We start from the raw sequence: 13,033 nt of genomic DNA, 5'->3' as shown, positions 1-13,033 counted from the left end.
AAGATGCTATGAAGTAACAGAAAAGACAAGCAACAAGATAGGAGAAAATATTTGCCAAGCACATATCTGACAATGGACTAGTGTCTAGGTTATATAAAGAACTCCCCAAACCCCCAATCAAAAAAGCAGACAACCCAATTAGAAATTGGTTAAGAGACATGAAGAGACATTCCACAAAAGATTATATACACATGGTAAATAAGCATGTGAAAAGGTTTTTTAATACATTCATTAGCCATTAGGGATAATGCAAAGTAAAACCAAAATGAGATATCACTACACACCTATCAGAATGGTTAAAGTAAAAATTAGTAAGAACACCAAATACTGGTATGGATACAGAGTAACTGGATCACTTATACGTTGCTGATGGGATATGAAATGACACAGTCACTCTGTAAAACAGTTTAGCAGTTTCTCACAAAACTAAGTATTCAACTAATAGACAGCCCAGCAATTGCATTTCTGGGAATTTATCCCAGAAATAAAAATTTATGTTTACACGTACATGAATGTACATAGCAGTTTGTTGTTGTTGTTGTTGTTTTTTGCGGTATGTGGGCCTCTCACTGTTGTGGCTTCTCCCGTTGTGGAGCATAGGCTCCGGACACGCAGGCTCAGTGGCCATGGCTCACGGGCCCAGCCGCTCCGCGGCATGTGGGATTTTCCCGGACCGGGGCACGAACCTGTGTCCCCTGCATCGGCAGGCGGACTCTCAACCACTGCGCCACCAGGGAGGCCCACAGTTTTGTTTGTTTTTTTTAATTAATTTATTTTTGGCTGCGTTGGGTCCTCGTTGTTGTGCGCAGGCGTTCTCTAGTTGTGGCGAGCGGGGGCTACTCTTCATTGCGGTGGCTTCTTTTGTTGCGGAGCATGGGCTCTAGGTGTGTGGGCTTCAGTAGTTGCAGCACATGGGCTCAATAGTTGTGGCTCACGGGCTCTAGAGCGCAGGCTCAGTAGCTGTGGCACACGGGCTTAGTTGCTTCACGGCATGTGGGATCTTCCCGGACCAGGGCTTGAACCCGAGTCCCCTGCATTGGCAGGCGGATTCTTAACCACTGCACCACCAGGGAAGTCCCTATGTAGCAGTTTTATTTGTAATAACCCAAAACTAGAAACAGCCCAGATGATGTTCACTGGGTTATTAGTGAAACAAACATCCATACCATGGAAAACAATAAAAAAGGAATGAATGGCTTACATAACAGCTTGGATCCATCTCCAAAGAATTATGCTGATTGAAAAAAGCCAATCTGGGAGGTGTCATTCTATTTATATACTGTATTATTCCATTGATATAACATTCTTGAAATGCCAAGATTTTAGAAATAGAGAATAGAGTGGTTAGTTGTTGTGGGGATTTGAAGAGGGGATGGAGGGGAAGGAAGTGGGTGTGGTTTAAAAGGCAACCTGAGACGGTGATGGAAATGTTCTATATCCTGATTATATCAATGTCAGTATCCTATCTGTGATATTTTATATATAATTTTATAAGATATTATCATTGGGGAAATTAGGTAACAGGTAGAAGGAGTCTCTTTGTAATATTTTTTACAACTTCATGTGAATCTAAAGTTAACCTCAAGATATAAAAAGTGTGATTAAGGAAAAATGAATAAAGCAGAAGGTATCTTTTAGTGAAGTAAATAACACTGAGATGGAAATGTATCTTGTGAGGCTTTTGAATACCAAAATAAATTTTGGGTTTAATTTGTAAGATAATAAGGACCTGAAAAAAAAATCTTGATTATAGGTATAGCACAAAGTAAGTGAATAGAAAATTAGTCACAGTAGATAGAATAAATTGTCTTACATATACAATTATGAATTATGACAATCTTTCACAAATATTTTATAAAACATCATAATGTTTGGAAGTCATTTTTTTAAAAAGCAAAGCTTTAAAGATAGAATTGGGTTGCCAATATATTATTAATATAAAAAGTAATAGCATTGTGAACCTGAAATAGTCCTTTTAGTGCATAGAGGTTAAATCCTAAAACTAATATTATTACTAGAAGTACAACTTTGGCAGATATTGAAAGATATACTTCTTTTTTAGGTATGTGTTAATACCTTGATGGTGTTTGTAAGTACATTGCTGGGGTCTCTGATTATGCTTCTCCATTGGAGCAGCATTATAAATGATTGCTATATTTCTGAGTCACAGATCTATTTGCAAATCTGAAGAAGGTTTTGGACCATCTCCTGAGATAAATGGACCATCCACCTAATTTTTCATACCATAGGGTTCACAGACCACCTGGAAGCTATCTCTGAATCAGAAGAAAGGGTCTAGAGTATCTGTATATGATTAATTTCAGTGTGCTATGTAGTCCTCCAGAAACAGCTACCTAATGAGCATGTATTTGCTTGCACAGTGCCTATGGCAGCCACCACATGGGATCTCAAACATATTTTTAAAATAATCCCATATGCAAGAGGTTTATGATCCAGTTTAAGAAGTAAGCTGTTCTTATAAAATGATTAATTATTAGATGTTTCAGAATGTGAATAGAGTAATTCTTGCATTTAGATTAAAGCATTACAGCTTTTGTAAATTACCTCGAGAAGACATTTTGGTAATTAATGTGCTCTTTTGGACATGGGAGTATGAGGTAGGCAATAGAATTCTTTATGAATATCATGAAAGTAGCAAAGTGAGATAGGAGGACTAGAGATATGGATATATGGATTCATTCAAAACAAATTCAGTCTCTATGCTCTACCATGGGGATATTGCAGTGAAAACTTAGATACAGTCCCTACCCTCATGGAGTTGACAGTTTAAGAGAAATAAAATTGTTCAGGAATAAAATGAAGAATAGCTTACTCTGGGCTGGAGTGTGCAAAAAAAGGTTTATGGTGTAGGTTGCATAGAGTTTACTTACTATCCTAAAATAAATTTGATCTTGAACAAGTTTCCTAACCTTTTTGAACCTCAGGGGGCTCATCTGTAAAGTTGAGATACTAATGGATAAAGTAATAAGATATTGGGGTCAGAGCCTGGTAGTTGGTGGCTACTGCTATTATTATTGGTTTGAAGGGCAGTAATGAATGACTAGATTGGGATACTCAAGAAAAGAAGCAGGAAGTTAGGGGAGCACAATGGTAAGAAAGCAAGATGAGCATTCCTTTATGTTCAAGGCAGTAGGGAGACTTGCCTGGATAATATAAAAAATTGTATTGGGAGGTAATATGTGTAATTGTAAGTAATGTATAATACCTTTAAAAGAAATTGTTACTGTCTTATTATTTTTTTGATTAACCTCAAGTCATTTTTTGTTGTTGTTTGACAAGTAGCCTTTATATGGGGCAGCCTTTTATAATATAAAAGCTTTGCTTATCAACTTTTGCTCATTACTTTTTCAGAGATTGGAAATGCTTATGCGGTTTTAAGCAATCCAGAAAAACGAAAGCAGTATGACCTCACAGGCAATGAAGGACAAGCATGTAATCAGCAGAACAATGGTAGATTTAATTTCCATAGAGGTTGTGAAGCTGATATAACTCCAGAAGACTTGTTTAATATATTCTTTGGTGGTGGATTTCCTTCAGGTATTTTAATGTTAGTTATAAATATTTGTACTTTATGAAGCTAGAGATCATCACCTCCAGTTAGGCTATTTAGAGATTTATGTACCTTCTCCCTGACATTTTCTTATAGTATTATGATCCTGTGATGGTTTTTCATGAAGATAGGAGAAAATTGTTAGACTTATTACCTTTATTGTAAGTCTGTCTTTTTCCTAGAACATACTTTATTTTTTAAAAGATGTTGTGTATTTTACATAGAGCTGAAGAAAGGATCTGTAACTAGGAAATCCAGTGGCAATGCATTAGTTAAGTGCCAATACAATTGTAGGAAGTAACCTGTACCTTGAAAGACTATTTGACATTGGTTCTTTGAAGATCTTTGTAGATTTCATTAATAATATTGTAGATTGTTAATATGGATGTATGTGGAGGTACTGTCCATTGAAATGTCTGAATCATAAGTTACATATAAAGTAAGTGGGTTTTAAAAAATTACATTAAGATAGAAATAATTTCTTGAACTACGCTATCAAAGTAAAATACTGTAGAAGTACTACTAAATGAATAGATTTTTAGTACCAGCATAAGTAGTACTGTGTTTTACTTACATTTACTGTAAGTTGCTTGTGTGGAAATTAATTTTCTTTAAGAGTAGCTTCTCTAAGGTGTTTAAAATTATAGCTCCAGTCTTGTTTACAGCAGTAACAAAAGGTGCTAAGTTAAACATCCCATTCAAAATTAGGATAGTCTTTATGAATGTAGCAATATAATTTGGCCTGGTAGTCCTGTCTGGATATTATTGAGAAAGATTGTGATCATTGATAAGGCATTTTGTAAAGCATCCTTGAAAGAAAGAGGATGTGTAAATACAAATTAATGACTGAAAATATAACCTGCATTTTGACATACTAGGATACATAATTACCTCTCACAAAAAAATTATTCAGACTAATAATTTTGACTAAAAATATGCTGGGAACAATTAGAAATCTTTCAGACAATAGTGAATTTTTCTGATAGTTGATTTGCAGTTCTTTTGCTTGTTATAACATAGTTTACTTTATCAGTGATAGCCATTTCTGGTTGGTCACCTTTTTTTTTTTTTTGCGGTACACGGGCCTCTCACTGTTGTGGCCTCTCCCGCTGCAGAGCACAGGCTCCGGACGCGCAGGCTCAGCGGCCATGGCTCACGGGCCCAGCCGCTCCGCGGCACGTGGGATCCTCCCGGACCGGGGCACGAACCCGTGTCCCCTGCATCGGCAGGCGGACTCTCAACCACTGCGCCACCAGGGAAGCCCCTGGTCACCTTTTTTGAAAACAACTTGAATATCCATCAACAAGAAAATGTTTGAAAATTGTGGTCCACTTGTACCATAGTATATTATACAGCTGTTTTTTAAAAAATGAATTAGAGCACGAGCTTTTGATTTCTAGAAGTACTTGTGATTCATTGATAAATGCAGAAAGCAGAGTTTCAGATTAATGATCCAAGGTTTGTAAAATCAACCAACCACAGCAAAAGTCCTCTCTGTATGCAGTATTAGGAAGGACCTCTCATTCAAGTTTTCATCAAGAAAGAGCTTCTCCTTAGTTTAAGGGAAGCAAAGAAGAATCATTCCTGGTTTTGTCCACCCTTCACTCACAAGAGGAGAGGGCAATAAGCATTCATTACTCAAACATGCATTGTTTTAGTAATTAAAAATAAATAAAAATATAAAGGAAAATATGATTTTTCTGATGATAATTGTTCTCCCTAATTTAACCTTGCTTTTAATTTTCTAGGTAGTGTACATTCATTTTCAAATGGACGAGCTGGCTATAGCAGTCAACATCAGCATCAACATAGTGGACATGAAAGAGAAGAAGAAAGAGGAGATGTATGTTTATGATATGATTAGAAATCAGAAAATGGCAAATTTCAGCTCAGGAAAAGCATAGAGTTGTCTGAAAATAGGGCAAGTTGTTTTAAAAGGAAGTGATGAGTTTTCTTTTACCAGAGGTGTTCAATAGAGACTAGAGAATCCTTAGGGATATTGGGGGAGCAGGGGTAGAAGTCAAGGTGAGGGGTGGTTGGGCAATATGACACCTTCACATTTGGTATTCTATGATTCTAATGAAGGTAAACTTGCAGTGTGCATGTTCTGAACGTAAATTCTTATTGTTGGTTCTAAATAATTTAGAATTAATACTGAAAAAATTAAATTAGAAGTAACTTGCCTTATTCTAATGCAGTTATACCTAATTGCATATAGCTGTTAAATTACGTGAGGGAGAAAGGTAAATGGAAAGGGCACTGGACCAGAAATTAAAAGGTCTGGTCCCCAGCTGTGCCACTCTCATCAGTGTCCATGTTCCACCCTCAAATCCATGATAAAAATAGTTTTGCAACCTGCTGCGTATTGATAGAGTCTCTGTACGAAGAAAAAGAGGGAGACAGAGAACTTCCTCATCTGTAAAATGAGATCGGGTTATACCAATGTTTTCCAAATCATGATCAGGATCTCTAGGTGAGGCACCTAAAAAGTTGTATTTTTAAGAATCACCCCAGGACATTGGTATGATCAGGCAGATTTGGAAGCACTGAACCGATTATCTCAAATGTCCTTTCTTCCTCTAAAAATGTTTGACAATTGTTGGATTATTGACAACTAAAGTTATATTACAATTTGTTATTCTTTGATGATTTTTTTGTAGGGAGGTTTTTCTGTGTTTATCCAGCTGATGCCCATTATTGTATTGATCCTCGTGTCATTATTAAGCCAATTGATGGTCTCTAATCCTCCTTATTCCTTATATCCCAGATCGTAAGTAGCTCAGTGAAGTTTTACAAAAAAAGAACTCTTGTTTCTTACCTAACTAACTTTAAAGGGCCTTGTGCTCTTTTAAACTTTGAAGTGCCAAATATTCTATTACTACATGTGTACCTGATTTTAAAATGTCTAGTTTTAAAGGTAGTTTACTTATGCAATAAGTTTGTATTATGTTAGTTTACATTTCTGTTCTATTGTGGATAATGACAGAAGTGTTACTTTGTTGAACAGACAAAACACAGAAGTGTTACATCTGTCGAACTTGATGGCAATTTAATGTAATAGGTAATGTGTTGACATCAAAGACAAAAAGCTTTAGAAGACAAAACGACTTTAAAGACAAAAGTAGAGTTGTGATTGATCTCACATAGGATTTGTGTCGTTAAAGAGGATATGACTTCACTCTTCTGTTTATAAAATATTGATTAAATAAAAGCAAATATTACTTTTTTGTTATGTGAGGTATTTTTCCACAATATACTTTATATATAAGCGATCAGGACATATAGCAAATTGAATGCAGCATACCTTCCAAAAAACTTTAGTGTAATACAATGAATATAATGGAAACTTTGTAAAATCATATTGCTAGTGATTATATAGTATTAAAAACAGATTGGTCTAAAAATAAGAAGTGATTTATTTTTTCCAAATAAGTTTTTTATTAACTAAAAATCGAGAGAACTTATAGGAACATAATGTATTAAAATATGATTACTTTTTTATGACATAAATGGTGGTTTTAGGTAATTTGAGATATTAAATATTTGATTACCAGTATTGACTTTTTAATTATTTTTATTAGCTTGATTTGTAGAAGCAGATCAGAATGTACAATTTTAATTAAAAAAATAATGATCAAGCATTTCTTTTACAGTGGATCAGGGCAAACGATTAAAATGCAGACAGAAAACTTGGGTGTCGTTTATTATGTCAACAAAGACTTTAAAAATGAATATAAAGGAATGTTATTACAAAAGGTAGAAAAGAGTGTGGAAGAAGATTATGTGACTAATATTCGAAATAATTGCTGGAAAGAAAGGCAACAAAGTAAGTTTATCAAATATTTAACATTTAAAAACTTATTCAGAGTCTTTGGAATTGATTACTGTAGATTTCCCTACTCAAGGAATGTTCTAGAATTGCCTGGCACATACTCGGAGCCCAGTACTTAAATGAGACAATATGTTTTAATGTACATGTGGTCTTATAACAATATTTGGCACATGGCAAGAACTTAATAAATGGTATTTATGTTATTGTTCTTAATAAATATTTGATGGAATAAGTAGATAATATCAAATTTCATTGTATTTAAGATGTTGTCAGTTGTAACATGCAACATTATTTTATGTACCACTAAGAAAGAAAAAAATCCTGGTATAAACTATGTCATCAGTTTTAATATGTATCCTGTTTCAGAATTAAATTTGAAAGTCTTCATCAATTTAGCTTCAACAGGTAACACTTAATGTACAATGAGTTTTGTTGACATTCCACTTTCCTTTAGTTATTTTGTAGGTAGAGAAGTTCTTGTGAACACTTAATTTGTTTAGCCTCTTCCAGCCTCAGCTTCCTTAATTTAAGCAGTTATATCTATAAAAAGATTGACTATTGACCATAAGAATCTGCTGAGATACTCCATGTGAACTGTTATTATAGTTTTTTGTTTTTCTTACTGTTCCAGATAATAATATAGACCATATAGTGTAGACATTGGAATTAAACAGGCTAAAGTTGAATCCTAGGTCTGAAATTTTTAGCTGAGTGATTAAGGCCGAATATTCTAACCTCTATGAATTTATTCCCTCGTGTATAAAATGGATGATGATGATGATGATGAGTGGGTACAGGAAGTAACTATAATTTATATAATGCCTATTTTTTCAGTCATTGTCCCAAGCCCTTTATATATATTAACTCATTTAAGCTCCACAATGACACTGTGAGGCGATTATACCCACTCTACATATGAGGAAACTGAGGCATAGAGAGATTAATTAGTAACTTGCCCAAGGTCATTGAGGTGATCTGTGATTCAAAACCAATTTGCTTTCATAATCTAGGCACTGTGCTTCACAGTCTTCTCTCTAATACCTAACTTTATGGGCTTGTTGTGAAAATTAAATCAGGCAATAGTTGAAGTGTTTCACATGTAGTAAATACTCAGAAAATGGGAGCAATTATCACCTCTTATCCACTAGAGAAAATTTGATAAAACATAACCATTGTATACTTCTAAGAGAGTTCTTATCTCTGGCATTGGTTTCTTCATCTATATACTGATAGTTAGAGGAGAAACCTCCTTGGTTTCTAAGTCTCTGAGTCTGTGAATCAGTATGTTCTCAAAGTGGAGAAGGTTACATAAGACCAGTGGTTTTTCAGCTGGGAATGATTTGCCCCTGCCTCCCAGGGGACATTTGGTAATGTCTGGAAACTGTGAGCGTCAACACAGGGTTGGGGTTTGGAAGGGATTGCTACTGGCATCTGATGGGTTAAGGCCAGGGATGCTGCCTAACATTCTAGGATGCACAGGACAACCTCCACACCAAGAATTATCTAGCCCCAAATGTCAGTATTGCTGAGGTTGGGAAACCGTGCATTAGCCAAAGGTCTTAAGGGAAGTATTTCCCAAATTTTACTTATTTAATTTTATTTCACCTAATTTTTTGATCTGTAGCACCTTGCACAATTGTTGGTACAACATAGGCAGAGTAAATTTTTGATGGATATATGAACAGTTGGATGAATGATTAATGAATTCATATGAGTGAATGTATGAAGGACCTGCTTATTTTGTGCTAAAAGAATGATGAGCACATTAGATATCTCATTTTCAAATACAAGTCCTAGTCCCCAGCCAAATACGGGTGATTTGGGGGTTATGCATACTTACATTCTATTACCTTAAATAAAAATTGGGAATTGACTGCATAAACAGAAAGAAAGAAGGAAAGATATTCATGTTTATGAAGGAGTGTAATGTTATGTTTAAAGTGCCGGCTCTGGGACTGCCTTGCAAGATCCTGTCTTCACCAACGCATTACCTAGTTACTTAACCTCTCTAAATCTTAGTTATCTTGTCATTAAAATATGGACCATAACAGATAATATATGGTAACACTTAGTGTAATGTCTTGTACCCATAAGTACATAAGTATTCTATATTATTATTTTTTATTATTATTATTTTTTACTCCATCCCTAGCATAAGCCAAGTAGTTTTTCTGGCATAATTTAGTTTAATCTTTTAACAATCCAACAAGATCAATATCAATAGTTTCACAAAATGTGAAGAATTGGTCAATCAAGGTGAGGGGTTTTAGAGTGTTTATTGTGGTACTCAACTTGTGTATGTTTAAAATTTTCAATATACAGTTCAACAAATTCAGTGGAGTGGGGCTTACTCTTTTGTTGCAGTGCGCGGGCTTCTTGTTGCGGAGCACCGGCTCCAGGCGTGCTGGCTTCAGTAGTTGCAGCACTTGGGCTTAGTAGTTGCGGCACGTGGGCCCTAGCGCACGAGGGCTTCAGTAGTTGTGGCACACGGGCTCTGTAGTTGTGGCACACAGGCTTAGTTGCTCTGCAGCACATGGGATCTTCCCAGACCAGGGCTCAAACTTGTGAACCCTGCATTGGCAGGCGGATTCTTAACCACTGCACCACCAGGGAAGTCCCTCTGTGTTTGTTTCACATGGTAGGATTCCAAATGGCTTTTAGGTCTAGTACTTGGATTTCTTTAAAACAAACAAACAGTTAATAGAAATATATTGAAGGACTTATATGAAAACATCTTTGAGTTTAAACAACTAGTTGATCTAATTACTATTTACTTAGAAAATTTTTTGGTTGTTGTTAACAGAAACAGATATGCAGTATGCAGCAAAAGTATACCATGATGAACGACTCCGAAGGAAGGCAGATGCCTTGAGCATGGACAACTGTAAAGAATTGGAGCGGCTGACCAGTATTTATAAAGGAGGATGAACTGGAATTTTATTTATACCTTTTAGAGTACTCTCTATTTTTTCTGTAAGTAAGTTTAGTTTCATCATGAGAGCTAAAGAAAAAGATTTGATGTTGAAAACTAAACTGAACAGTTGGTCCCTGAAATCTTGGACTGTTTATGACCTACTGGCTCCTTTAAATAGTAAGAAACTGAAAACTAAAATTAATATTTTAGTTATGCTTCTGCAATTATTTTCACTTTAAAAGCTTATATGATTCCTAACTAAAAATGTCTTGAGAAAGGATTATCACACCTGTAGCCATTTCTGGTTTTAGATTCTCAATTTTTTTCCCTTGTCATGTAAATATTTATGGAATGATCATTTTCTGTATATACAGGTTATTGCCTTTTTATTTAAATTCTTTTGGTGTTTAGCTCCATGAGACACTTTAGTTTAAAGTGATGGAATAAATGTTTTATGACGAAATTACATTTTCCTTGTCAGATGTCCAGTGTGTGGAGGTTGCAATGAAACTTTATCAAAAAGAAAAGAAAAAACAAAAGTTGTTTAACTTCATGTAAAATCTTGTAGCATTATCAGCGTAGAGGGAATCGATATTTTTAATATTGCCATTATATTCTAAATTATATATTGAGATAAATGAACTGGTGTAAAGTATCAGTTTGCTATTTATTTAGTTTTATGAATTGCTAAGCCATGCATAGAAATGAAATGCTATACTGATAGATTTTAAAGAAAATATGAGGAAATGGCTATATAAACATTAACCAAAAAGGGTCTTCAACAGTAAATTGCAGTTATGTCATTTGCAATTCCAGTAACTAAAAGGCCCCCAAATGCTCATATATATACATCTTTGAAGGCTGCTAAAATTTATGAAGAAAAGGGCCTACCTGTTTTACCCCCCATGGAAATTTGCAGTTTCTTCTTAGTGATCAGGATCCTTAGTAAACAGGATCCGAAACTAAATGAGTTCTTAATATTGTCTAAGTAATAGGAAAAATTACTACTGAAATGAAGCTTTGTGCCTTTTAACCTGATTGCCAACTCGTAAACATATAGGTAGATTAACATGAGACTTACTTGATCAGAGCATGATCTGTTTGGCCATATACAGCAGTGAGCAGAAACATAGCAGTAGGTAGAATAGTGATTTATAGCAAGTTATCCTTACAAAAATTTGAGCTAAAATCTATTCACCATTGAGTAATTCAATTAATCCTATAGGAATAAGCTCCTTATAATTAAATCCGTAATATAAATTGGAAAAATCAGCTGGAAATTGAAGTTTTTGGTGCCTGTATGTTGGATGTGAAACTATTTGATTTCTAGTCTTCTATGTTTTTTTTTCTTTCTTCTATGTTTAACAGTTGTATTTTAATGATTTTGCTTTCATACTCATTTAACAGAACATGAGCACATCTTTGGTTAGGTTTTTTTGTGTGTGAGAGAATGCTAGTTAGAGTGCAGTGTTCTTTTATTTAAAGATTTTTTTCTGAATGTAATTTATATACCATCTGTTGAATAGAACTTCTGAAATGACCATTCTTTTTTAAATGTTCTCTTGTATCCCCTTTTCCAGGTAAATCAATAGAAATGCTTGATTGAATTAGTTGTTTAACTAAACAGCATACTATCCTAGGAAAACTGGACAGCTTAACCAACTTTCTTTAGAAATGCAACCTTAAAAAGAAAAAATATCGTGCTTAAAAGAAAATACAATTTAAAATATTTTCTTCAGCCTATAGAATTAGTTTCTTAAAAACAAGGTCATAGCATTCTAACTAACTTTGAAAGTTTATATGCATCAGAAAACTTATACAAATATAAATGAAAAAATTTCATCCATTATTTTTCCAGTTTTAATGGGATATTTACACTATTGTGATTGATGCTTATGTGAATTGAACTCTTGTTGACTGATTCTTTTTCCCTTAATCCTGACTTTAAGGGGATAGGTGAAGTTATCAAGTTAAGTGAAGTTATATATTGTGAAGTCATACATGGCTTTTGGACAGTACTATATTTCAGTTGCATTACATTTCATTTCATAAAATGCATTTGATAAAATTTTCAAACAACTGTGGGAAATGACTGGTCGAGTGCCTGACAATTTAAGCCACATGTAAAGTATGCAAGTAAAAAGTAAGTCCTTAATGTTACCTATATCATGGTGTAAAGGCCCGTCTAAGTGTCTTAGAATTTTGGGTTAATTCTACAAAGTAAAAAGACTTCTACTGTCTTTTTGTTTTTAATCAAAGTGTATGATTTACAGTGTCAGCTATCTTGAGATGTAAGATTTTCACATTTGCTGCTCTTCTAACAAAAATTCCATTTTGCCATCTTATTTTTAGCTACCTGAGCTTTCCAATTTAATTTGATAACTTGTCCTCTTCATTTTAATCATTGCCTAAAAGCCCTCAATCTTTGAGTATTGATTTACTAGCTTTTCTAACTGGTATTTTAGAAGTTTGGCAGCAATTATATTTATTAGTGCTTTACATTTTTATCCCTTTTTAAACACATACACAAACGTCATTGTCTTTGCGAGGATTTGGGGGAAAGTAAATAGTACCTTTTATCCTCCTCTTTTAATTCCTTTGTTTCCAAATAGGTGCTAGTCATTTGTAAGTTTTGGAATTTATTGTGATCAAATCTGAGAATTTAATTCTCAACAATGAGAAATAATAAGTGAAAACAATATGTTTTGGGAACAGA

General features: G+C 34.4%; 1 protein-coding gene across 5 annotated transcripts in view; it reads left to right on the top strand.

Annotated features, from left to right (window-relative positions):
* Positions 1–12,006, top strand: part of DNAJB14 (DnaJ heat shock protein family (Hsp40) member B14) — a 43,709-nt gene extending 31,703 nt beyond the window's left edge. For 2 of the 5 annotated variants that reach the window (XM_027116992.1, XM_027116995.1), the window contains 5 exons: positions 3,373–3,558; positions 5,320–5,414; positions 6,232–6,341; positions 7,225–7,397; positions 10,207–12,006. In XM_027116992.1, coding sequence (XP_026972793.1) covers positions 3,373–3,558; positions 5,320–5,414; positions 6,232–6,341; positions 7,225–7,397; positions 10,207–10,331 — 689 coding nt within the window. In that variant the 3' untranslated portion in view covers positions 10,332–12,006. Of the gene's footprint in view, positions 1–3,372; positions 3,559–5,319; positions 5,415–6,231; positions 6,342–7,224; positions 7,402–10,206 lie in introns of all 5 variants that reach the window. The other 3 variants (XM_027116994.1, XM_027116993.1, XM_027116991.1) reach the window with 2 other exon arrangements.
* The last annotated feature ends 1,027 nt before the right edge of the window (positions 12,007–13,033 follow it).

This window comes from Aethalodelphis obliquidens, unplaced genomic scaffold (genome assembly GCF_003676395.1).
Source record: "Aethalodelphis obliquidens isolate GAN/ISIS:26980383/991018 unplaced genomic scaffold, ASM367639v1 scaffold17, whole genome shotgun sequence".
Taxonomy (NCBI): Eukaryota; Metazoa; Chordata; class Mammalia; order Artiodactyla; family Delphinidae; genus Aethalodelphis; species Aethalodelphis obliquidens.
This window is presented reverse-complemented; position numbering and strand designations above follow the sequence as displayed.